We start from the raw sequence: 23,286 nt of genomic DNA on the forward strand, positions 1-23,286 counted from the left end.
TCCATTCTGCCCCCCTTTTGGGGAAAAATGAGTGAGATCTAAAATGACGAACCCACATCAAGCGCTACCTTGCGGTAGCCTACCTCATGGATCTTAGCTCCATTCAGCGTGTTAACATCCCATGGATGCCATGGATCATGCATTGGATTCGGACCGCCAACCAACGCGTGGAAGGGAGCGGCGCGAACCTCGTTATGTTTCGCAATTGCAATCCTCCAAAACGGGTGCAGCTGACGATATCGATACGCGGATGTATTGCTGAACTAGCGAGCAAGGAAGCGACGACATCCGAGACGTTAATTGATTTTCACATTACGGAATATCTTATCGGCCCACGGCACGTGCAGGCTATCTGGTGGCTGTTCGTGGCTTGCTCCGCATCAGGAACGCCTGGATTGATTGGAGCGCCTCTTCTGGAATCCTTTCCTTAAAATATCCTTTGCTCAGGTTGCACGACGCGACGCACGCACGCCATGCTCTTGCTTGCTCGGACTCCCCCCCATCCCACGGCGGATCGTCGGAGGGTGCAGATTCAGAACTGCGCGAGCCCTTCGGCAAATACGGTAAGCCGATGTTACGGTCGCCAGCAGCTGGCGCTGGCGCTTGCGTTGTTAGTGCCTGTCCAAGACTCCAGGGTTGCCTTTCCCGCCCCAGAAGGATCTTGTGGAGCCAGCGCAGCCACCGTGATTGGCACCTTCCCAACTTCCTTCCCTGCCAGGCCTCAGCGAAACAAACTCTTGCAGGGCCAGAGCCTGAGAACAGGCTAGGGCGCCCACGGCACAGCACCTACCTGTCGTTCTTGCACCTGGTCGCGCGGATGTTGCAACTTGTTTCCTGCCCCAAGCCAATCGCAGGCCAATCACAGGCTCCTGCCGTCCACTTTAGTCCATCCGACCCCCAACGGTCCAAGCCAGAGCAGGCAAAGCGGCATGCCGCTGCGCCGCACCACGACAGAATCAGACCAAGCTCTGAACTCCCAACATGCCGGAATGACGGGATGGCGGGTTCAATCTGGGGGGGGGGAGCCAAGAGGCTTTGAGCGCCACGATTTCCATTCGCCGGTTCCTACCTGCGTCCCCTCTCTCTCACACACCACTCGCCGTGGTGTTTCCTTTCTCCTTTTCTGCCCACCACTATTATTATTTTATTTTGTTTTTGATCGGGCTGGGCTTGCTTCGCTTCGCCTTGTTACCGACTGCCCTTTCCCGCGCTCTTTCGGGAGCGTAAAGCCGCGGGCGCAGAGAAGGAAAATGAGCTCTAAACGTTCGCCGCAGTCGCCGCCTCCGCCCCGGTACCATGACGGCCTGATCCTAAACGAAGAGGCATTAAAGATCTACCCCGAGCTTGTGCCCACGCCTCCACCACGAGTCCACCATGATAGCCCCGCCTCTCAAGCGCCCATCGCCAGTCGCGCATCACAACCCAACGGCCGCGACTGGGACACCGGCTTACATCCCATCGAGAAGCGCCGGCACCGGGCCGCCCTGTTCTGGAAGCGGCCCATCGTCTGGGTCGTTGTCGTGGCCGCCATAATAATCGTCGTGCTCGCCGGCATTCTCGGCGCCGTCGCCTCGGGGAAGATTAAGATAGCGTCGCTTGCGAGGTGAGTTTCCAGCTTCACCTGTCGTCTAGCTCCCGTCTTTGGCTCCGGTCCTCGGCTCCGGTACCCCCCTCGCAGATACCTTCCCCCGTCGTCATGGATAAGGAGGAGGTTAATGGAGCCTGGACCCATCGCTCGTTGACTTGAACATGGGCTTCCCAAACTGACACACATGACCCCCACAGCACATATGCCACAGACGCCACATCAGGCAACGGGTCGGGAGGGACGGGAACCAGCGGCACGGCAGCGACAGCCACGACGGTCAACACGCCATCAGGCCAAGTGACGCTCGAGTGTCCCGCAGCCAACGGGACCACGTACACGTCGACGAAGGGGAGCCAGCCCAAGACGTTCCTCAAGACGTGCGATTGGATGCTCAACGACGGCGACGGCGACCTAGGCCTGGCGAAGGGCACCTTCCTCAACATGGCGTCGTGCATCGACGCGTGCGCTCAGCAGACTAAGTGCGTCGCCGTCGTCTTCAACTCCACGCCCTCGTGCTACCTCAAGGAGTTTGTCTATTACAAAACGGCCACGGTCGGCTACGAGTACGCCGTCCTACAAACATGACACGGCTCGAGCCTTTTAGACCCCCTTTTGTATCCTTTTTATATATTTCTTCTTCTTCTGCTTGCCGGACATAATGTGGCACACGATGACCCGGAGCCAGGTGTTTTATTTTTCTTTTGGGGTGGGGGAGGCGGAGGGGCGGTGGTGTATTTGTTTCCGAAGAGTCTTTGAACCCGAGTTGCTTTTGACTCGGTGGTGCCCAGGCGGAACTGGTAGCATATAAGAGGCGCATCGCACAGACACACGCCCACACACATATATATACATGTCATATAAACAACATCGAGGGTTGGCTGACTGGCGGAATCCAGCACGTTCATAGGAAGAGAACAAACAAAAACATTTACAAATCGAAACAAAACACCGTGCTCGTCGTTAGAAGAGACGTCTTAGGCTGGTCTGGGCTAACGTTTCACAGAACTACATGTCTGAGAGTGCCAACGGGGAACTGGCTGGTGGACTCTTGAGGACTGACCGGTTGTTTCGTGTTACAGAGTAGAAGACTGCCGACATTTTCTGTCTGAGAGTAAGATGCTCAAGACAACTTTTTATACCTCGCATCAACCAGGCTGCCCTCCAACGGCCAACTTGCTTGGGATCGACCGCTATGTCAACAGATATCTATTTTCAGATTGGTGTTGACTGTTAATGGCCTAACCACTCTAAGGTCCTGAGGAGAAGCTAGCGAAGGAGAACTAGGTCAACGTGGTCTAACAACCTGCCTAGGAGGAAAATGGTTCATTCCAGTAACTTCGTTTCTTCTCGCTCTCAAAGAGTAATCAGCACGCAACAACACCACAACCAGAGGCGCAGCTGGCGACCCAAAATACTATTCAGGCGATGGACTAATGCGAATAGACATTATATGGGATTTCGCTTCAAGCTAAAAAAGACTCGGGGAGAGGAAATAGAACAAGAAAAGCCCAGACCACCAGCAATGCAGAGACAAGAAGAACTGCCAATCGTACATATCTACACACCCACAAAACAAAAACAAGTACCTCGAGACCTGAGGACAACTAAAATGACATCTTTTCCGACCAGACGCCACCAACACAACCACCGCCTTACGCCGGCTCCAACCAAAAACCAACCTGACTAAATGAAAAGGCCCGATATAAACTCCTAATCAACACATTCCCCCCGCCGAAAGAACATCTCTTCCGCCGCTCACGGACACAAACACAGACTCAAACACAGACACAAATATTACACTGACTTGGTTCACACCGCCTACCACAAATCATAAGCGAATCATACAAAACCCCAACCAATTGCCATCAAAGATCAGCTTCAAGACCCAGAGATTCAGGATTCCAAATCCCCGCAGAAGGAAGCAGCAGCAACAACAACGAAACTCCTCGCCCTCGGCCTGCGCTGCTGCCTTTCCTCCTGCTTCTTCGCACGCGCCACGGCCGCCAAGCCGCGGCGGCCGCGGCCGAGGAGATGGGAATGGTAGTGCGAGAGGTACTGCGAGTGCCAGCGCTCGCGGGCGGCGGGGCGGAGCAGCAGCAGCAGCATCTGCAGCGCGGTGGTCGCGAGGGAGGCGGCGCCGGCGAGCCGGGCGGCTGCTGCTGCTGCGTGGGCGGTTGTCGTGGCTTTTGCGGTTGCGGTTGCGGTTTTTATTCGCTGCAGGGCGCGGACGTGCGGATGTGATTTAGATGAGGTGGTGGCAGTGGTGGGCAGCGTTGTGAGCTCTGTTTTTGCAACCCATTGCTTGTTAGACGCGCTTCTGAGTTCCAGGCATGGCCCGTCGTCGGCAATAGCAATGGCGGCGCGAAGCAGCTGCGCCTCGACGCTTGGCGGGGGCACGTCGAAGCCGGCCGCGAGCAGGAAGCAGACGGTGAGCACGCTGAGGAGGATGAAGAGTGTCCTCTCGCCGCTCAGGAAGGGCTGCATCTTCTTTCTTGTGGTCGGGCCGTGCCGTGCCCTCAATAAATGAACGGGATATATTTGAGGGTTTGTTCTTCTGCGTATCCCTGACTTGGCACTATTTTACTAAGAAGACTCGCTGGTAGATGCAGCGTAAAGGACGGATTGGTGACTAGACTTCGATAAATAAGAAAGAAAGAGTGGTGACGCTGGCGACGACTTGGATATATCCTCCCACACGCCCCAGTGGCGGATTTTTGCCATCCGCGTCGTACACAACACACGCGTGCGGGTGCGGTGCCCTAGCGTCAACACTAACACTAAGCGTGGCCGTCTGGCATGGGCGAGCGGGCTATCGGGCGGGATTGGGGGTACGAGACTTTTTGTTTGCAGAGAGACCTGTCGAGCCTAGGGATCTTGCCTGTGCAAACATAATCCCCCCTACCCCCAATCGTTACGCTCCCGGCAGCGAAGCACGTAACGGTTTCAAGGTTTCACTAGTACCTGCCTTAGCCTCCATTCCGTCAGCCCCCTGGATCCGTTCTCTCGGGACCTGGGGCGGGCGGTGAGGGTCTAAATAGTGCGTCCGCAGCGTGGAATGCTAAGCAACGTCGGGCGCCGTTCCAACGCCCCGTGCCTCTCTCTCCCAGCCGGTGTGCGTGGGAGGAAAACGAAAATGTTTAGGTTGATGGTATTTCATGCGGGCACGAAAACAAAACGGACGCCAGGCATGGTTCTGCACTTAGCGCCCTGTTCCGGCTGCATGACATGGCACCTACGCGGGTGGCGTTCAAATTTGCTTAGACTCGTGTATTCCAACAAGAGTGGGCAATTGATTAGTTAAAGTGAGGGTTGTCTGGCTATTCTCAGGCCCAGTCCTCCATTCCAGCGAGGGTCCATCTTCAGCATCTTCTGCATCCTGAGCCCCACCGCACCGTCCTCGTTCTTGGTTTCCTTGGCCATGCCCCACTGGGCAAACGACTCGTATTCCTCTCGAAACTTGCACAATGCAAGATCCACCATGAAAACTCGATATTGTGTGCCTCCTGGTTCTGTTCATGGGTGGCAGGTGCAGCAGGCACGACAATAAAGTTTTCCGGCCGCACATCTCGGTTTAGGATTCCGTACGATGCAAGATTTACCATGAAAACGTCGACGGCCTGGTCAACGATGCCCTGCCAGCTCGATCGCGGGCAGTGCTTCACAATGTCCCAGAGCTCGATGCCTTCGAGGTACTGGAGGATGATACCTTGGACTTTGAAGGGCTCGAAATCACCCTCGGCAGCCGGTGCGAGCCCTGGAGGGGGCGGCGCGATGTCGATATCAACGGCTGCAAGCAGCCTGGGGATCGAGCGGCCTTGGTGGTTTGAGAGTCTGTCATAGGCGGTGTACTCGGTGGTGAAGAGCCGGAGAGACTCGTCGGCGAGAAATGATTCATTCTCGGCATCGTCCCAGTCCTCTTCTGTGTCGATGCGGACGCGGATCGTGGTTCCAGACTCGGACGTGTCCAGCATATGACCGTGTATGCCAGTCAGTCTCAGTGTCAAAATGTTGCCGACATGGTAGCCCCCAAGAGTGGCGCTCTGAGCGTTGGATTCATCTGCAGATTGCATCGCGAAAGTGAGCCCGGTGTGAGAAGTTGCGTTGAGACGGGAGGATGGCCTCCCACCGGAGTCCCAGATTGCCCTGCTCCAATGGTAGGCGTGACCAATTAGATAGAGCCATTTAGGGTAATAAATTGCTTGAAGCCGGATGGCTAAGAGAGACCCACATACCAAAGCATGCAAATCTACCGAAGTCTAGTATAACAAATACTTGGAAATGTTTCTCGTGGACAAGCGTGATTATTTACTTCGGACTTAGGTTATCTACTTCTGTAATCCGATTCTACTAAAATCTAGAGAGAATGCGGTCAGATTGAAGCTTCTCGGGGACTTATAAGGTGCCTCGGGCTCGCGGACACAGATCCAAGTCAACAGGGCTACGCAGTTACGGTTAGAGTATCTGTTCACTGAACTCGATAGTCCTGAACGTGTGTCTCCGTCGAAGGTATGTGGCTGTTTGAAACACTCACATAGCACTGTGAAGCCGTATCTCCTTCGTTATTCATTTAGCAAGAACCATTAATTACCAGGCCAATTCTGCTTATTAGAATCAGCACTCCATATTATGACTTTCTTTATATACCACGCCACAAAATTATTCAAGGACCAGACTTCTACCTATATAAGCTATCCAAGAGCCCCCGTTGAGATGTCGGAAGACGCAGTCAACTGTAGGCACTTGAATTATCTGAGGATCTACTTGAGCTATCTCAAGACTCGCTTAGATAGGTAGTTTAGAGACTAGACTAACCGAACCTCCCCAGATCTGCCTTGTACAATTGTTCCTTACGAATCCCCTCCCTCCGCACGGCCGTGTCCTCCGAGTAATAGTACGGCATGCAATCCCAATCCGCAAGCAGAATAACAAATGGAGCGGCGCGAATGAGCTGGGCGGGAATATTCGGTCCAGCGTTGTATTAGCCTTCTCCTCTTCGCTGAGTAAGTAGGTACACCTTAATTACAAAGGGAAGTCACTCCTCCCAGGTGTTGAATTCGTCGACACGAGTGAGGCAGAGCTTCTAACTGTAATTAAGTTAAACAGGGCCAGGGCACGCACCACGATGGAGGAAACCTACCGACCAGTCCACTCACGACATGCAAGCGTCGAGTCGGGAGTTTGTCATTCCGGCTCGGACTTGGGTTTCGGATTTACAGCCACACCATGGTTTAGACTGCCCGAATTACCGTATCACACACAGCCCGAGCACCCTCTTCAATCGAGATGCGAATACGCTATCGGGAGGGGTTGCGGAAATTGGGGTAATTACCTACGGGGTAGCTAAGTAATTATCCTTGTGAACCACTTGCAAAGGTTGAAATATTGATTGGCGTCAATTACCAGTGTTGTTCGGGCTGTGATGAGTCTTTAGACACCCTTACTCGTCCGCAAAACACATGCCTCTTGTATGGCCCGTGTAATTTGAAGCTGTCAAAACAACACCACGCTCTTGAATCTCAATGCACGGAGTCGCGCATATCACTGCCGAATCTCAGATACGAATTAGTTGTCTTGATGCGATAATGCATCTCTAGTTCTAGATGTCAACTTGAACGATGGAGCCTTGGAAATGGGACCCTGGTGGTCATACAGACAGGGAGGGTGAGGCTAATGGTCAATTAGCCCAACACCCCCTCCCTCGCTTTCCACGTATTAATGCCCCAGAATCCGTATCCCCTCCCGTAATTATTTATCCTCGTTCGTTCTCGCCGCCAAGTAATAAGCAAGCGACCAACGGTGTTCTTTGCGATCCTTCGCCTGGGTTTCAATTCTCCACTTACAAGCGAATACTCCGACGCGTCATACCACCTCGCCTCTGGTTTTTTGTTTTAAATCTAGCCGGCAAAAGTTTGTGCTGTTTGCACCACCACATCATAACACATCGCATCATCCGTCAGCCAAAATGTCGCAGAAACCATACAAGACCACGTGCAAAGGCAAAGGTGCGTTCACCGATCCTCGACAAAACAGGCCAAAGCTGCGACTAACACGCAGTTTCAAACCGCCAGAGTACCTCGGCAAGACGACCGAGGTCATGACGCAGACGTTCCTAGGCGACCCGCTGTACATGTGGCTGCTGCAGTCGCACGCGGCGGACAAGCAGGAGCCGGTGCTGTTCCGGCTGCTGACGGCATTCCTGACGGCGTGCGCGCTCAACCACGGCCTGTTCCTCGAGGCCGACGGCTTCGGCTGCTGCGCGGTCCTGATGCCACCGGGCCGCAAGGCCAACAACCCGTGGACCATGATCCCCGCGGGCGTCGTGCAGGGGCTCTTCACCATTGGCTGGGGGGCTGTGAAGGTGAGAGAGATGCGCTAATAAGTCAAGGGTCCTCCCAGTTTTACCAGATTCTCTTTGATTCCGTGTGGTCGGTTCACCGTGATGATTCTGATGTTCGTGTTTGATCCTCGCAGCGCGCCATCTTCGACTACAGCGCCGCGCAAGACATGTACGCCAAGGCGCTGAACAAAGAGGAGCAGAAGAAGCACTGGTACGTGTTTATCATGGGGACTCTGGAGGGGCGGCGGCGGCGGGGGCTTGCAGGCGCGCTGCTGGGGGAGATGAAGGAGCGCGCCCGCGGCGACGGCCGCCCGCTCTGGCTCGAGGCCACGACGCCCCTGTCGCGGGATCTGTACAAGAAACACGGCTTCACGACCGTCGGCGAGGTCGTCCTGGGCAAAGGCACCACGGGCGTGGGCGGGCTGCGCGAAAAGGGCGGGCCGGGCGTGACTGTCTGGTCAATGGTCTGGCGGCCGACCTGATTTTGGGTGCTCGTGGATGTCGGGCTGGGGCTTCCGGTCAACCACGGCTCATGCCGAAGCAGACGAGTATGGTTATTAAGCAGTGTAGAGCTGCAATAATGAGCACTGTTGGCCCCGGGTTATGAGGTATTATTCCACAGTCGTTGCCCAAATGCTCGTCCGCAACAGGCGGTTACTCCGCAGTGCTCAAGACAGCAAGAGGGCCACGCATATGGCGCCCAGAGCGGTAGCAATGATCGAAAATGTCAGAGACGGAGCGCCACTGCCGCCGCCACCCGGGCTCGCGGTTCCAGTCGTCGTCGGTGATGTGGTTGTCGACGAAGAAGAGAAGCTTGACGAGCCGGTAGTGGCGGGCGAGGTAGACGAGCCGGTAGTTGCGGGCGAGGTAGACGAGCCGGTAGTTGCGGGCGAGGTGGACGAGCCGGTAGTTGCGGGCGAGGTGGACGAGCCAGAGGACGAGCTCGCAGTAGACGGCGTAGTAGTCGAGCCAGAAGACTTGGAGCTCAACTCGCTGGGCACGACCGATGGGCGGGGCGTGCTGTGGGAGCTACTAGCGGGCACGATCTGGCCGCCGAACACGGCCGGGGGGGCTGACGACCTGGCGGACCGGGCGTTGGACTTGTATGTGGCCAGCGTCTGGCTGCCGCTGGGGTTCACCACGCCAACCATGCCCGACGCGCAGTGGCGGGCCACGGTGCAGTAGAAGAAGATAGGGTCCGTCGAGTTGACGACGACGCTGAAGACGTTGGCCTAGAGTACCACGTCAGAATATGTGTCCTTTTGTTCCGGATGCGCAAAAAAAGAAATAATGCTCACATTCTCTCCGGAGCCCGTTGTCTCAAAGATGCCCGAGTAAAAACCGCCGGTTTTGGCCGGCGTGCACGGGCTGTCAAAGTCGCCCATGGCGACGTCGTGGCTCGGGAAATAACGGAAAAAGTGAAACTCGAGGACGTCGCCGACGGCCGCCGTCGTCGACTCGGGAGAGAAGTCGAGAAGGTTATTGGCGCCGACGTCAATGCGGATCGTCTCGGCGGCAGACCCCGCGACCAAGGCCGCCGCGGCTATGAGGTAGCCAAGATGCATCATAAAGTGATCACCAGAACTTGCAGTTGCCGTGCGTCGTGGTTCTCAAGCCCAGTGCCAGCTGAGCTTTTGGTGCCGAAGGGTTAGGGTTCTGAATGCTGATTCCCTGGCTCTCAGAGGGCACAGCTTCAGAAGCCTCGTGATGAGAGCTTTCTCTCTCTCTCTCTCTCAACTGGGGAATAACGACAACAACGATCAATCCCAGGCCGCTCTGCATCAATTCTTTTGCGGCCTCAAACGGCGAGCGACAGCAAAGGAGGGGAAGAAAGCGACATGGAGGTTCTTGCCAAGGCGGCAAACGATTTCTTGGGGCCAGGTGACTATTTATACGACGAGACGAGCCCATCCATCTTCTCTGGCGTCTCTGCGACTCTGCGTCATGACCCCGATTCCTGCGCGGCTGATTCGCGCGACACCGCCCCGACCCAATGCAAGCGCCAGCGCTTTAGCTGTTTCTGGCGACGCCTGTTTTTCGTTTCTCCGGCAGTCCAGAAGGGCGGTAGCACAGCCCGTCCGTCCGCTCTCGTGTTGCCCTGTGGTCCAATGGTTCGGCCACCCGACAGAGTCGACTCGACGGCCTGGAACAGCCCCCCGCCAAAAAGAATTGGCGGGGTGCTGCAGCTGCAGCTGCGCGCTAGCCGCCACGCTGGCGCCGGCCTGGTGGCGGTCTGATCTTTCCTTCCCCACAGCCCAACCGCTGACCGCCAGAAGCCTGTATCGCGGTGACGGGTTCGTTTTCCCACAGCACCATGGAATGCTGGTAAATTCCAGACTCGAATATTTGAACATGGACTGCCCGTCCCTCACGTTGTGCACAATCACGTCGTTGGAGCCTAAGATGGTATTTGGGACAAGAGTTGGCGCGATTAAACCAACATTTTTTTTCTTAACAACCTGGAGGGCTAAACCGCAAGCGGAGCCTTTTCTTCAATTCTTGTGTCTTCGGAGTCGCTACCTTGATATATCTGTATCTTAAAAAGGCAGATGGAAACCTGTGTCTTGCTATTTTATTTGCGATATTATGAAGAGTGCCCAAACACCTGCGCGAATCCAATTACGCGAGCAGCTCAGACAACCAGTGGGGGGGGTAATGGGTAACACCCTGGCCGCCAGCTAAACGCTGATACAGCGAGTGCATCGTTGTTCTTATTTTAAAACTGCAAACGCAATAACCAGTTTTTATATCTCCGTATTTATTTTTCTCAACCGCTCAACGGCCGAGCCACTCTACCGGGTTCGGGTTTGGGTCATGTCATATCAGGCTGCCCGCTACGGCAATCCCACCCATGCATTCACGCTCCACCCCATGCGGGTACACACGAGGCTCCCGCCGAGCGTGGTTAAATGTCTTGTGACACCCGCTCGCCAGAAAATAATACATTAATTCCCGGCTCTCCGGAAAATACCACCTTGCGCCTGCTTTTGGGACTCATGTTGACTAAGCTCGCCGTAAGCAAGCAGACGACACGCCTAGAAATAAATGCCAGAAAGCGAAGCGGAGCAAAAGAATTGAAGGCTTCTAAATAATAATTACGCGAAGATCTTTGTATACTTTAAGCTGCTAGCCGCAGGACAGGTAAGGTAAAAAAGAAGAGTCTGAGAGATGATGCCATGCGCCCACGCCACGCCACGCCACGCCAATTAAAAACCACAACTAAATAACAAAACGTTTCACCGTCTTTGATCCGGCTCAGTCTCCCCGGGGTATGTATCCTCAGCCAACTTCTTAGTGGTTTACCACTACTGCGGGCGGTACGCCTGGTACTGGGACCCGTAGCCCTCTCCCTGGTGTCCTCCATACCCCTGTTGTCCTCCATACCCCTGTTGTGGTTGTTGCGGCGCCGCAGGTCCTTGACCTCCACCATATCCAAGTTGGTGTCCTCCATCGGGCCCCGGGCTCGGCTGCGGGGTGGGTGCTTTTGCGCTGCTGTCTATCTCAACAGGCGGCCCGGTGAAGTGGTGGTCCGACGTGTCGATCTCCACTGGGTGCTGCCAGCTGCCGTGCTGGACCATCTGCGGGCTGCCGATGCGGCTGATGTCGCCCTGCTGCGACGGCGGTGGGCCCGTCCCTTGCGAGTAGTACGACAAGTGCTGGCCCTTTTGAGAGTACGGCGATCCCGGCTGCAGCGTTGGCGTCGAGAACGCCTGCTGACCCGCTGCCCAGTCCGCGGTGCTGCTCGCAGGCGCGGCTGGAGTTGACGGCGGTGTCTTGCCGCGCCGCCGCTTGAAGAAGAAGAGCAGTACTGCCAAGGCGAGCACGAGAACCGCGGCACCCCCGACGGCGACGCCCGCGATGGTGCCTGTACTCAGGCTGCTACTACTGTCGCTCTTGCTTGCCTCGGCAGCTGGCGCAGTCGTAGAAGCTGTGGAGGTCGACGAGGTTAGTGTGGAAGAGGTCGAGGTCGAGCTCGTTGCCGACGATGTCGCGGATGTCGTAATGCTGGTGGGGTTGCTGTTCTGCACCCCGTTTGCCGTCAGGTTGTTGTAGGCGTCGCAGTCACTCACGGGCGCCGCCAGCGGACACGTCGGGTTCTGGCACAGACTGAGGAGCTGGGGTGTGCCGCCCTGGGAGAAGGTCACGGCGGGTGCGCACCGCACGTTGTACCGCGCGTTCAGGCTCGTCTTGATCGTCTCGGCATCCTGGGCCGAGAAGCCGTAGAACATGCCAGCTTGCGTGAGCTGCGTGATGAAGTAGCTTAGCTGGTTGTAGTCGAGGTTCATGAATTTGTGAGCGTATGCAAGTGATATCTAATGTGACTTGGTTAGAGTCTGTTCTTCGAACATGCGGTCCTTAGATTGGAGTCGAAACGCATGAGTGATGAAAAGAAGAAAAAAAAAAGCTCACCGGGCCGGACGTGTTTGGGAGAGACTGGAACGGGATAGTGCAGCCAAAGACACGACTGAAGACGACAAAAAAATTTCCAAATAGCTTGCTACAGATTTCTCATGTCAGTCACACGACCTCAAAAGACTAAGGGGAAAGAGGCTGTACAATTGGTTAGTGCTGTTGCTGAAGACGAGATCCTCCTGATCGCCGGCGAGGTACGTGGCCAGCTTCTCAGTCCCTCCATCGTCGAGCCAGTTGACGCCAATCCCGGCATTGTTGACGTTGGTGGACGGCCTGGACCCGTTGAAGTATGTTTGCAAGGAGATGTCGACGTCGTTGATCCGGCCGGGCCTCAGGATGCCGGTGAGCAGTGTCGGGAGGCCCTCGAGCTTGGATCCGCCCTCGAAGGCGAGCGACACGATGCGGCGGACCAGGGCATGCTGCGAGTCGCTGGTGTTTGTGCCGGACCGTTTCTGTGCGTAATAGTCACACACCGACGCGTTTGCTGGCCGCTGGCCGAGACCGGTTCCAGCCAGGAAGCAGAGAATGCAGGCGACGACGGTTGCGAAGCCGTGCTTCTGACCTGAGAGCAACATTGCGCCGATGGTCTGCTCTGCGGCAGTTAGACGGCGATGGCAGGTACAGAACGGGAGAGCTCGAACAAGACCAAAGGGGAGGAATGCAGGCAGCTGCGCGCACGCGGGGTGCGGTCTGACTCGTTATAACAGGGCGCCTCCCAGCTCATCACTTAGCTTGGCACAGCCCAGATTGGATTGGGTGCGCCCAGCATCCATTCAGCATACATCGACCCCCTCCCGCCGAGTCCAGAGGCGTCCACGGTGCCCTGCTGTGCCTTGCCTTGGAGCTGCTGGTGGGTGCAAGGGCTGTCTGCATCAGAGCTTCAGCCATCGGCGCCACGGCCCTCATCTTGCACCAACATCGACCGAACTGTCGCACTTTGCCGTCCCGCCGTTTTGGGATTTGAACTTTGGGGGCAAGACGAGGGAGAGGTGGCAATCCTTTGTTCCACCTCCTCTCCAGGGCCCGGGGCCGATGCTTTCGAAAGTGGTGTGCACCCGTGCAGGAGCACGTCAAGGCCCTGAAAGGCGCCATCAACAAAGGCGGTTGGCACGCAGATATGGGCAGCGGTGGCCTTTGAGGTCTGGATTCTCGCAGCTCTGCTGATCTGAAAAGAAGCAGTCATCGGCCGTTCCAATTGGACGTCGAGGCTGGCAAACAATTGGAAGTGCCTTGGCACTCCGAGGGCTGAAGACGCCAAGATTGATAGTTGGCCTTGGCTTAATCCCAGCGAGTTGGAACGCACTGCTCTCTCCACTGCTCTCCACTGTCCCCAGAGCCCAGGCGTGCGCTTTTTTGCAGAGAGTTCGGTTCGGGGAATCACCAATGAATGTGACCGATACCTAACCGACCGCATGGCATTCGCTAGTCAACAGCGATGATGAACTAGAAAATCCCAAGGCCCTAAAGCGCTTGGCCACGCAAGAGGGAATTTGCAATGCAGCTGGAACAGAGGGATGGCAGATGAAAGCCCAGCATGAAGCTGGTCCCAATCGGGGCATAATTTTCATAAGCCACTCCAGAAGAGCAATCTGTGCGAGCGCCAAGGAGCCAATCAACACGGCCGAAAAGCGCCACGCCCCACCCCTATTCGGAATTGTGCATGCACGAAGTACAGTACACACGTAAATCTCAGGTTGTGCATGTGCAGGCTACATAAGTCTATACGTTTATGTTTCAGAGGCTACACTTCTCGATATAGTCAGGTTAACCAGGCTACATGATCAGAGGCACTCCAATATCTCTAAGTTACGGAGGATGCGCGAGTACGTGGTTTCGGAGGCCATAACCTTCACCAGGACTTGGAGAGGGGCGGGGCACGGGTACCGACGCCACCTACTAAGCTGTGCTGGCAACTGGAGCGAAATACGTAATGCCAGAAGACGCTCGAATTACGCATTGGAGGAGACACTTCGGCCTTTTGCGCACAGTTCTTTTGATCGGCATGTCCCCGCATCCGGGACTTTTGCAACTGGAACTTTGCCACGCACATTACCGCCTCATTACAGACAACAACAAGTCAGAACCACCGACTAATGTAGAGACAGAGGGGCCCGACTCCCCGAAACCACCACTACTTGCCTGGCTCTTCTTGGGTCCTCTATTAATTGCCTGCAAATGACACGGTACAACCAAGTAATTAATTATCTCGTCGGCTCTTTGTTTCCAGTTCCCATTCAATTCCCAAATTGCCCAAATACTTTCCTTGGCCGCAGCAGCCTACTAGATACAAGTCTGCTCATCCTGCAACCTGAAAGCGAAAGGAAACTTCACAAGACTAAACTCAGCGCCTAAATAAAACACGTCGTAGCCTGCGTTCTTCTAGAATTTCAGGAGTCATTGCTCTGGACTCATCAACGTCGTGATGAAGTCCTTCTTGCGATAAGACACATGATATTCAAAGCTAATTCCTATTTGCTCAAGAGCGTTTGAGTCACGGGTCTGATCTGGCAAACCTTCCTCTCATCAAACAGGATATCAAGTTACAAGGCTTCAACAGCTCTAATCATGTCCGACAGTGGTGAAGATGCAGTTCTCGTAGTCAGGGTTGATCGTTCCCTCGTGCGTGTAGTCCCGTCCCAAAAGCATGCCAGATGGGCCTGCACAGAAATCCCTTACCAATAGCTGCTGTCCAATCCCAAGGATAATTCTCTGAAAAGTCTATATACTCTAACGTGTGTGATAAGCGAGATGAACAGACAAGCGAGTTGAACACTTTTGACGCGACGCGCCTCCTCTCTACAAAACACCAAATTCCTCAACAAACTCAAATGTCTCTTCCTTCATACGAAGCTAGGGTGAATTTGGCCCTCAGGGCTATTCAAAACGACCCAAAACTCAGTATTCGAGCTGCAGCAACAACATATCAAGTCACGGTAAATACTATACGCAACCGACGCGACGGCAAACCTGCACGACGTGATACTCCAGCCAATTCGCGTAAGCTTACGAATTTGGAAGAGAAAACGATTGTTCAGTACATCATTGAGCTATGTGCACGCGCATTTCATCCCCGGCTTTCGTACGTAGAAGATATGGCCAATCGATTGCTACGCGAACGCGACGCGCCCTCTGTCGGTACACGCTGGGCTCACAACTTCGTCAAGCGCCAGCCAGAACTTCGGACGCGTTTTACGCGTAAATACGACTACCAGAGGGCCAAATGCGAAGATCCAAAAGTTATTCGCGAGTGGTTTGCGCTTGTGCACAACACGAAGGCCAAGTACGGTATCCTTGACGAAGATTTGTACAATTTCGACGAGACCGGCTTTATGATGGGCATTATCATCCCCGCTATGGTAGTTACTACCTCTGATGGCCGTGGTAGGGCTAAGCAAGCCCAGCCTGGTAATCGAGAGTGGGCTACAGTCATCCAAGGAGTGAATGCTCTAGGCTGGACTATCCCACCATTCATTATCTTAGCTGGGCAATATCACCTTGCTAACTGGTATCAAGAGTGCAACCTTCCGGGTACCTGGCGTATCGCAACAACCGACAATGGCTGGACTACTAATGAGAAAGGCATGGATTGGATTCGGCACTTCGATTTCCACACAGCATCTCGTACGAAGGGAATATACCGACTGTTAATTCTCGACGGCCACGATAGCCACCACTCCGAAGAATTCGAGACTTACTGCCGGGAGCACAACATCATCACACTCTGTATGCCTCCGCACTCTTCACACCTACTTCAGCCATTGGATGTTGGTTGCTTTGGGCCGTTGAAGAAGGCGTACGGCTGTCAGATTGAGCAGCTGATGCGGATGAACATCACACATATTAGCAAGCTGGAGTTTCTTTGTGGGTTTAGAGAGGCGTTTTTTGCTTCGGTTACGGAAAGGAATATCCAGGGGGGGTTTGCTGGAGCCGGCCTTGTGCCGTACGATCCAGAGAGGGTGATATCCAAGCTGGATGTGCGTATTCGGACTCCAACACCCCCAGCTACAAGCCCAACTACATCGCTACCTTGGGTCTCCCAAACGCCACAAAACCCGAGAGAGGCTGCCTCACAGTCAGCGTTCATCAAAACTCGAATTTCCAACCATCAGGGCAGCTCTCCAACACCAATGCTGACTGCTGTGGATCGATTAGCTAAAGGTACGATGGCTATGATGCACGAGGTGGCTCTTTTGCGTACAGAGGTCTCAGCACTTCGGAAGGCCAATGAGGGGCTTAGTAAGCGACGGAGAGCCAAGAAAACACGTGTTCGGCTTGGAGGATCACTTACTGTACAAGAGGCACAGGATCTACTGGATCAGAAGGCTGTGGGTGGGCAGTTGGTCCAGGAAACACGACAAAATGGTGGTGGTGCAGGGGGGTCTCGTACGAAGATTCGATGCTGTGGCGTATGCGGCAAGCCTGGCCATAATGCACGTACGTGCAAGGAGGCTGCAGAATCGTCTGATTCATCTGTTTCCGATTCAGTTATTGTTATTTCCTAGTGTTGTGGTTGTGTAATTGAGGGTAGTTGTGGTGAGGTTGTGGAAATTGTTCAACTCGCTTGTCTGTTCATCTCGCTTATCACACACGTTATCCACAGAGAAACAAGTCATGGTGGTTTAAAATGAACACACTGTTCCATTCAGTACTCTCCAATCCCTGAATGTTTGTTGGCGTGGTACTTCGGCAGATTGAATGCTATAGTATCCCACCAAATAAATAGCGGGGCCTGGCAAATCTTGGAAAGTCCCCCGCTAATTGACAAACATCCCGGCCCATGGATAGGATTGAGGATTGTACGCAGTGCAGGTTGCCCCGACGACTATAAAGCCATAGACATACATTGCTAAGACGAGATTTATTAACATTACAACTCCATATTTTCCCCAAATGATCCCGCACTACTCACCAGTTATTCCCATTCCCGCAATCATCTCCTCTACTCTAACACGCACTCCTCCGTCAAAAACAGCACAGATATGGCATGACATACGCGTCAGGGCTGCTTCACGGCCGTGACCTGTAGGATAGCATCAACATAACACCAGTTCTGCACAGAGCACGCCGTGCCGCGGTTGATGCGGAACATGCCGCGCGGGCCAACGGTAAACTGCGGCTCGCCGGCGACTTCGACTCGAACCTTGCCCTTGGCCACGGTGCAGACGCGGATCTTGCCCGCGTCCGCCGTGAAGCGGTGTGTGGTGCCAGACGCCACGATGGCCGTCAGGAACGTCACGTTATCGGCAACTCGAACGACCTGGTTTGTAGACAGGTATGCGGTGGAAAAGGCGACATCTGGAACGAATTGTTAGCTGAGAATTCCGCATCGGGTTTCAAGCGGGAACTGCCAAATAGCCAACGTACTGGTTTGTGCCTTGTCTGCGATCCGTCCGGCACCGGTCTCCCAGTCCTCCATCTCAAGGACGTCTTGCGATATCACCGGTACTCTCACGGGCAACGTGACCAAGGACTGGCTGCTGTCTGCCTTTGATGCTCGCCGAAGTTCGCGACGGGTTTTTGCGTTCGCATTCATCGATGACCGAGCCTCTCTACGGCGGCTGGGAGTCATCAATGCGGCCGCCTTCCGCTTAGTCGGTGGTCCCATGCCTTCTCTCGAGGCCCGTCTCTTGGATCGCCGCAGTAACATGCCGTCGTATTCATTATCACCGTCGTTCTCGTCCTCGGTAGCGTCGGGCAATAATTGCGAGATTTCATCCTCCCCTTCTTCGTCATAGACTGTGGCGTCAGGGCGACGAGGCCGCCTACTCCGTTGGTCCGAAACTGAGACGAGCAAGCCCTTGCTTACATTCTTGACGCTGCATTGGCTCGGTATGGCATTTAAAAGGCAGTTTGCGCAGCAACGGCAAGAGGTCGACAGTGTTTCCCTCAGGTCGACGCCTGGGGGTGCATTTACACAGATGTCCCATGTTCCACCCTTGCGACGGCAATGTGTGCACGCCCTCTTGACCTCAGTACCCGTGGCCTGTATAGCTAGAGCCATGAGCTGCTTGATGTCGAGATCTCTCAGTCGGCCTTGTTGCAAGTTTTGATGAATATCACGGACTCGTGGGTGGCTGAGAAGACACCTCATGTTTTCATTGCCAGGTATCGGTAATATCCTGCCGACGCAGCAACATAAGTACGTCCATAGATCGGCCTCGCGATCAACCAATTCAGGGCGAACCACGGTGGTTGCTTGCATTGAGGCAGCGGCTGGTTTTACACTTGCTTTACCATCGAGGTGCTTGGCGGCTTGCTTTGGTTGTTGCACCCTTGCTTCATCGTTAGAGTGCTGGTTGGTTTGAATTGGCGGTGGGATCCATTTCACAATGTCTTTACCATGAGGACTCTCGCCTGGCGAAAGGCTTGACGTCTCAGGTTCTTCAGGTTCGACAGCATCTGGCGTAGTGGCATCCGGCGTGACGCTAATCCAGGTAATCCTGCGCCCCTTTGGATGAACGGGCACCTTAGGGCTAGCCAGAGACTCTTGGTTTAAAGGATCACGCGAGACTACCTTGGGAAGGGCATGTTTTTTGGTCGACGTGCTGACGGGGGGTAATATGGAAAATGTACCATCCAGATTATCGTTTAAGTGACAGTCTAAGTGGTGCATCTGTTCCGCTCAGACAGTTAGGAATTTGGCCTGGACAGGAAAGCGAGATGGATTGGTCATAACTACCGTGAAGTGACCACCGAGGTAGCGCCTCGAGCTGTATAGCCGACGACAGGATCGGATGGGGCATATCCACTGGCGATCTTCCACCATTTCGTCCAAAGTGTAGCCGTCGGGAATCAGGGTACCGCACGTATCTGTGAGTGTTCCCGTGGGATCTAATGACTGGTAAGCAGGGTGAAGTGGTTAGCTTGGAGCTCGAAGACTTACCAGGCCACATCGTGTATGGACGATTAGGGTTAGCCATGGTGATGGAAATAATCTCTTTGTCAGAGGCCTTGGGGTTTTGGTCAGAGGCTTCGGGGTTTGCAGAGCTGTCATCGTCATCACTCCAAATTCTAAGGCCACCATCTTTGAATCTGGCGGATGGCTTGGGTCTGTTCGTGCGTAATTCGGGAAGGCTGATGGGCGCAGCCGCTTTAGGATGGGATTCATCCATCTTAGTCTGGCCAGACAAAGTAGAATCCGAATTATTGTCGATCAAACGAACCGTGCTCTGAGTCTGGCCTGGGATTGTGAGCGCAGGCGGGGAATAGAAGCCCTCTAACGTCCGAACGGTAGCCTTATTAACTCGACAATATGTCTCGCTTATGCTAAGTTTCGGTTTTGAGCCAGAATCTCTCGCCTGTTGCGAGTGAGACGGCAGTCGCGCTGTGGACGGGCCCGATCCACGACTTGGGTCTGACGACATGTGGAACGACTTTCCATTTTGGGTCGTCGCCTGGGCCGAGTGCTGTGGGTCCATGCTCCTCGTGGCTGTGGCTGTGGCTGTGGCTGTGGCTGTGGCTGTGGCTGTGGCTGTGGCTGTGCCTGAACGTGAGGTGGGTGTCTTTCCTGGCTGCGCTTCCGTCGGCGAGCGGGCGGAGAAGGGAAACCACGGGCGGCTGACTCCGGTGTTTTTCATTGTGAGGACGGGACGTAGGTCCTTTGCGAGTTTCGAGGGCTGTCCGGGTTTCGCCTGAGCCATGCCAGTGCCCCTGTTTATGCCGACGTTCCGTCCTGGCCTTTTTGTCGGGACCGTTGGCTGTCCGGGTTTCGCCTGAGCCATGCCAGTGCCGCTGTTTATGCCGACGTTCCGTCCTGGCCTATTTGTCGAGACCGTTGGCTGTCCGGGTTTCGCCTGAGCCATGCCAGTGCCGCTGTTTATGCCGACGTTCCGTCCTGGCCTATTTGTCGGGACCGTTGGCTGTGCCGCTGCAGACGATGGCGACGGCGCCGAGAGCTTATTCAGTCCAGCCATTGCTGGAGAGAGAGGAGGCATCTCCAATACGCCCAACGGCAATCATCCAGGTGGTATTCGGCTGTATGGATCCGTAGCTCTGTTCTGATGCGACTTTAAAGTGTCGCCCAACGGAGCGCAGGGCACGCGTTGAGGTTGGCTCGTTGGCACTGGGCAATTGGCGATTGCCTGGGGCTGATCTAGCTGGGCGGCGTAAGTGGGTCCAGCTAGTGCCTAGGCTCCCCCCCCCCCCCCAAAAAAAAAATAACGCGCACTGCAAATCCTATCTGCCCCACCCACACTAAAATAAGCCCCCATTTCCTAGTATCTCAATATCACACATTTTAACTTTGCATTGCCATTCTAGCTCGAATTCTATTGCAAATTGAAGCTTTACAACGGCGCGATGGCTGCTCCACATGCCATGACGCCAAAGAAGGCCAGAGTTCAAGGCGCCTGCGATTTTCTCGACCGAAAAGGCATCAAATACAGCCATATAGATGTCTTTCGCTTTCACCGCATTGGCAAGTCCGCTGGGTGGAAATACCTTAAGGAGCCCAGAGAACACGATGCTCAGACCTTTCATTCTACCTATCCAGATACCCGGGGCCAGAAAAAGAAGCTTTCTGCCGAGCATTTGGCTACGATTGAGAGCTTTATCGACAACAACGGCTTTGACGGACGCACCATCTCTTGGGCAGCTCTCCCTGCCGCAGCAGGTCTCGATATCGACATTTGTGGGGAGATAGTCAGGCAGGCCGTCAAGGGTTTTAATCTCTGGATGTGTATTGCTTGCGAGAAAAAGTACACATCACCTCGACTCAAAGAAAGAAGGCTGGATTACGCCCGCACAATGCTCGAACGGTACCCCGATCCAAAAGACTGGTACCACATTAGATTCTCTGACGAAACGCACTTTGGTTGGGGTCTCAAGGAAAGGTTCATGTTATACGCCGTCCTTGGGAACGTTATTGCCCAGATTGTTTACTTGAAAAGGAGGAGCCGGCCGAACAGAATCAAAAGAGGCTTCATTGTTGGGGAGCCGTTGGCTACGATTTCAAGAGCCCATTAGTTTGGTATGATGTTCCTACTAATACGAATGGGAAGATGACAATGAAGGTATACCGAGATACCATTCTGGAACCTGTTGTTGGCTCGTGGCTCCGAGCAGGGTATTCCTTTGTGCTTGAGGAAGATAATGACTCTGGGCATGGCACAGGAAAGGCCAACATCTTCAAAGAGTGGAAAACAAAGGCCGGGTTAACAAGCTTCTTTAATTGTAGTTAGTCACCTGACTTTTCACCGATAGAGAAGGCGTGGCAGGCGCCGAAGGAGTATGTCAAGAAAAGGCCTTGTTGAGAGGATAATATTATTAAAGAGCTGGTCGAAGAAGGTTGGAAAACCTCAAACAACAAACAATTAACGCCTGGATCAGCCAGATACCTCAAATCTTTAAAGACTGCATAGAATTAGAAGGAGCAATGACAGGGCATTAAATTGCAATTGGTTTTATCTATTTTGGGCGTAATTTGGTAGAGTTGTGGATAGTTGAAATGGTGGTGTGGTTGGTTTGCAGTGCGCGTTATTTTTTTAGGGGGGAGCTAGGCTAACTGCTCGGGACCACGTGTGACGCTAGACACAATTTGTACAGGGCAGGCTTTGGGCAGGCCAAGTTTTTGTCAGTCAACTAACAAAAGGTGGCTTCAAGGATTCGGTGCCTCATCATTGCTGACGAACAATCAACGCTGGTCGTCAAAACATTCCGAATTTGCGCCCCTCGCCAACTCTGTTTTGGGCGACGTCAAGCTTTCCCAGCCCTCTCACCTTTCGACAAGGACGACTTTGAATCGGCTGCTGTCGCCCACTTTTGAGCCACTTTTGAGCCACATTGTCAAACCTCATACCTACATATCCCTCCAAACACTGCATATCCCTTCATTCGTGACTTTCAGCCATGATCCCTTTTTCCGGGCTCCCAGACTTCCGAATGCCCGCTTTTTTCTCCCTTGCTACGGCTGAGTCCCTTACGTAGTACGACTGAACAGACTGTTGAACTAGGTTTCCTTTGTCCTTTTCTTGGAAGCATAAAAGGCCTTCTTTCCTGTATCATTAGATTGGAGGGGGACAGACAATTCAAGACCCTTCAAGCCACTGTCAACTTTAATCACGGGCCAGAGCTGTACTAGAAGAATGCAGCCCGCGGTTCATTTTGGGACTGTGCGCTGCAGCAAGTGGTGAGGCATCGAGGCGGCGGAGTTTAGTGCGAGGTGCAATCGGTGAGACAAGGGGGGGCTCCATGGCGATGGAATATGTATTCGAGTTGTCAGAAGATTATGTTGAAGCTGATGTTGGCTATGATGTTTAATTCAGCTGAACGGAGCCACCGTAGGCGAGCTTGCGAGCCGGAGGTGGCGTAGAGAGGCTGTCTCTTCTACTTTACCGTGAAGGTGCCGAAAGTTTCTCGCACAAGGATTGGCCAGTTTTCGACTACGTTTGCTGATGTCAAGAGACCTTGATATCATGGTTGGCTGTTGATAAATTAGTCGCAAGTGCGGTGCTGTGGTGATCGAGTCTGGGGTGTGTCTGAACCTCTGGAGCATTACGGAACCTTTGGCGAGAGCAAACCACTCCAGGCGCCGACACCTGGTTGTCTGTGTAACTTCCAAGGCGGTATGGGTTAGGCGAATTGCTAAATTTAATGATGGAAGAAACAACCAAGGGCAAATCTCACTGCCGCCCAGCTACTATCGCCTCGAGCGACTGCTTCATTGGCCTCTTGCTTGGGGAAACTGAATCTCCAGCGCAGCAAGTGCTCAAGCAATGTTTCGGGTGAGGGATAAGCTCGCGTTCTCCGCTACCATGCGAAGACGAAGATTCGATCTAAACCAACAGTCATACAACCGCTCACTTACATCACACCACGACCTTCTTTTTGCCCATTCTAATGTTTTAGAAGTGGTCATGAACCTTCTCAAGCGATTGCCGGACTGCGCAAACCCAGTGAAGCAAACCGTGGCAGCTGCCGCAGAGCTACATTTACAGCCGATGACTTACTG

The 23,286-nt window shown here is 54.0% G+C and overlaps 9 protein-coding genes across 9 annotated transcripts; 4 read left to right on the forward strand and 5 right to left on the reverse strand.

Annotated features, from left to right (window-relative positions):
* Positions 1 to 848: 848 nt before the first annotated feature.
* Positions 849 to 1,782, forward strand: B0T26DRAFT_431827 (uncharacterized protein). The gene has a single exon (XM_060434971.1). The coding sequence runs from the start codon at positions 930 to 932 to the stop codon at positions 1,605 to 1,607; it is 678 nt and encodes a 225-aa protein (XP_060293380.1). The 5' UTR covers positions 849 to 929; the 3' UTR covers positions 1,608 to 1,782.
* Positions 1,581 to 2,530, forward strand: B0T26DRAFT_723995 (uncharacterized protein). Its single transcript, XM_060442655.1, has one exon. The coding sequence runs from the start codon at positions 1,976 to 1,978 to the stop codon at positions 2,171 to 2,173; it is 198 nt and encodes a 65-aa protein (XP_060293381.1). The 5' UTR covers positions 1,581 to 1,975; the 3' UTR covers positions 2,174 to 2,530.
* Positions 2,531 to 3,481: 951 nt separating this feature from the next.
* B0T26DRAFT_755197 (uncharacterized protein) lies at positions 3,482 to 4,072 on the reverse strand (the record flags this gene model as incomplete). Its single annotated transcript, XM_060445926.1, has 1 exon — positions 3,482 to 4,072. One exon carries the CDS (start codon positions 4,070 to 4,072, stop codon positions 3,482 to 3,484), a length of 591 nt encoding a protein of 196 aa, XP_060293382.1.
* An 813-nt stretch (positions 4,073 to 4,885) lies between these two features.
* Positions 4,886 to 5,658, reverse strand: B0T26DRAFT_755198 (uncharacterized protein; the record flags this gene model as incomplete). Its single annotated transcript, XM_060445927.1, has 2 exons — positions 4,886 to 5,044; positions 5,188 to 5,658. 2 exons carry the CDS (start codon positions 5,656 to 5,658, stop codon positions 4,886 to 4,888), a joined length of 630 nt encoding a protein of 209 aa, XP_060293383.1.
* Positions 5,659 to 7,550: 1,892 nt separating this feature from the next.
* B0T26DRAFT_679405 (uncharacterized protein) lies at positions 7,551 to 8,407 on the forward strand (the record flags this gene model as incomplete). Its single annotated transcript, XM_060440354.1, has 3 exons — positions 7,551 to 7,590; positions 7,657 to 7,946; positions 8,060 to 8,407. 3 exons carry the CDS (start codon positions 7,551 to 7,553, stop codon positions 8,405 to 8,407), a joined length of 678 nt encoding a protein of 225 aa, XP_060293384.1.
* A 543-nt stretch (positions 8,408 to 8,950) lies between these two features.
* Positions 8,951 to 9,469, reverse strand: B0T26DRAFT_627022 (uncharacterized protein; the record flags this gene model as incomplete). Its single annotated transcript, XM_060436195.1, has 2 exons — positions 8,951 to 9,157; positions 9,224 to 9,469. Coding segments are annotated over 2 exons (453 nt in total), but the record flags the coding sequence as incomplete, so codon positions are not given.
* Positions 9,210 to 10,505, forward strand: B0T26DRAFT_431833 (uncharacterized protein). Its single transcript, XM_060434972.1, has one exon. The coding sequence runs from the start codon at positions 9,633 to 9,635 to the stop codon at positions 10,464 to 10,466; it is 834 nt and encodes a 277-aa protein (XP_060293386.1). The 5' UTR covers positions 9,210 to 9,632; the 3' UTR covers positions 10,467 to 10,505.
* Positions 10,506 to 11,230: 725 nt separating this feature from the next.
* Positions 11,231 to 12,913, reverse strand: B0T26DRAFT_653476 (uncharacterized protein; the record flags this gene model as incomplete). Its single annotated transcript, XM_060438461.1, has 3 exons — positions 11,231 to 12,238; positions 12,336 to 12,423; positions 12,483 to 12,913. 3 exons carry the CDS (start codon positions 12,911 to 12,913, stop codon positions 11,231 to 11,233), a joined length of 1,527 nt encoding a protein of 508 aa, XP_060293387.1.
* Positions 12,914 to 16,973: 4,060 nt separating this feature from the next.
* On the reverse strand, positions 16,974 to 19,787 carry B0T26DRAFT_724017 (uncharacterized protein). Its single transcript, XM_060442656.1, has 4 exons — positions 19,222 to 19,787; positions 19,018 to 19,169; positions 17,703 to 18,951; positions 16,974 to 17,633 (listed from the first exon to the last, which is right to left on the reverse strand). The coding sequence occupies exons 1-4, from the start codon at positions 19,754 to 19,756 to the stop codon at positions 17,335 to 17,337; spliced, it is 2,235 nt and encodes a 744-aa protein (XP_060293388.1). The 5' UTR covers positions 19,757 to 19,787; the 3' UTR covers positions 16,974 to 17,334.
* Between the last annotated feature and the right edge of the window lie 3,499 nt (positions 19,788 to 23,286).

The sequence above is a fragment of the Lasiosphaeria miniovina genome (assembly GCF_030549165.1).
Source record: "Lasiosphaeria miniovina strain SMH2392-1A chromosome Unknown B0T26scaffold_6, whole genome shotgun sequence".
NCBI classification, from domain to species: domain Eukaryota; kingdom Fungi; phylum Ascomycota; class Sordariomycetes; order Sordariales; family Lasiosphaeriaceae; genus Lasiosphaeria; species Lasiosphaeria miniovina.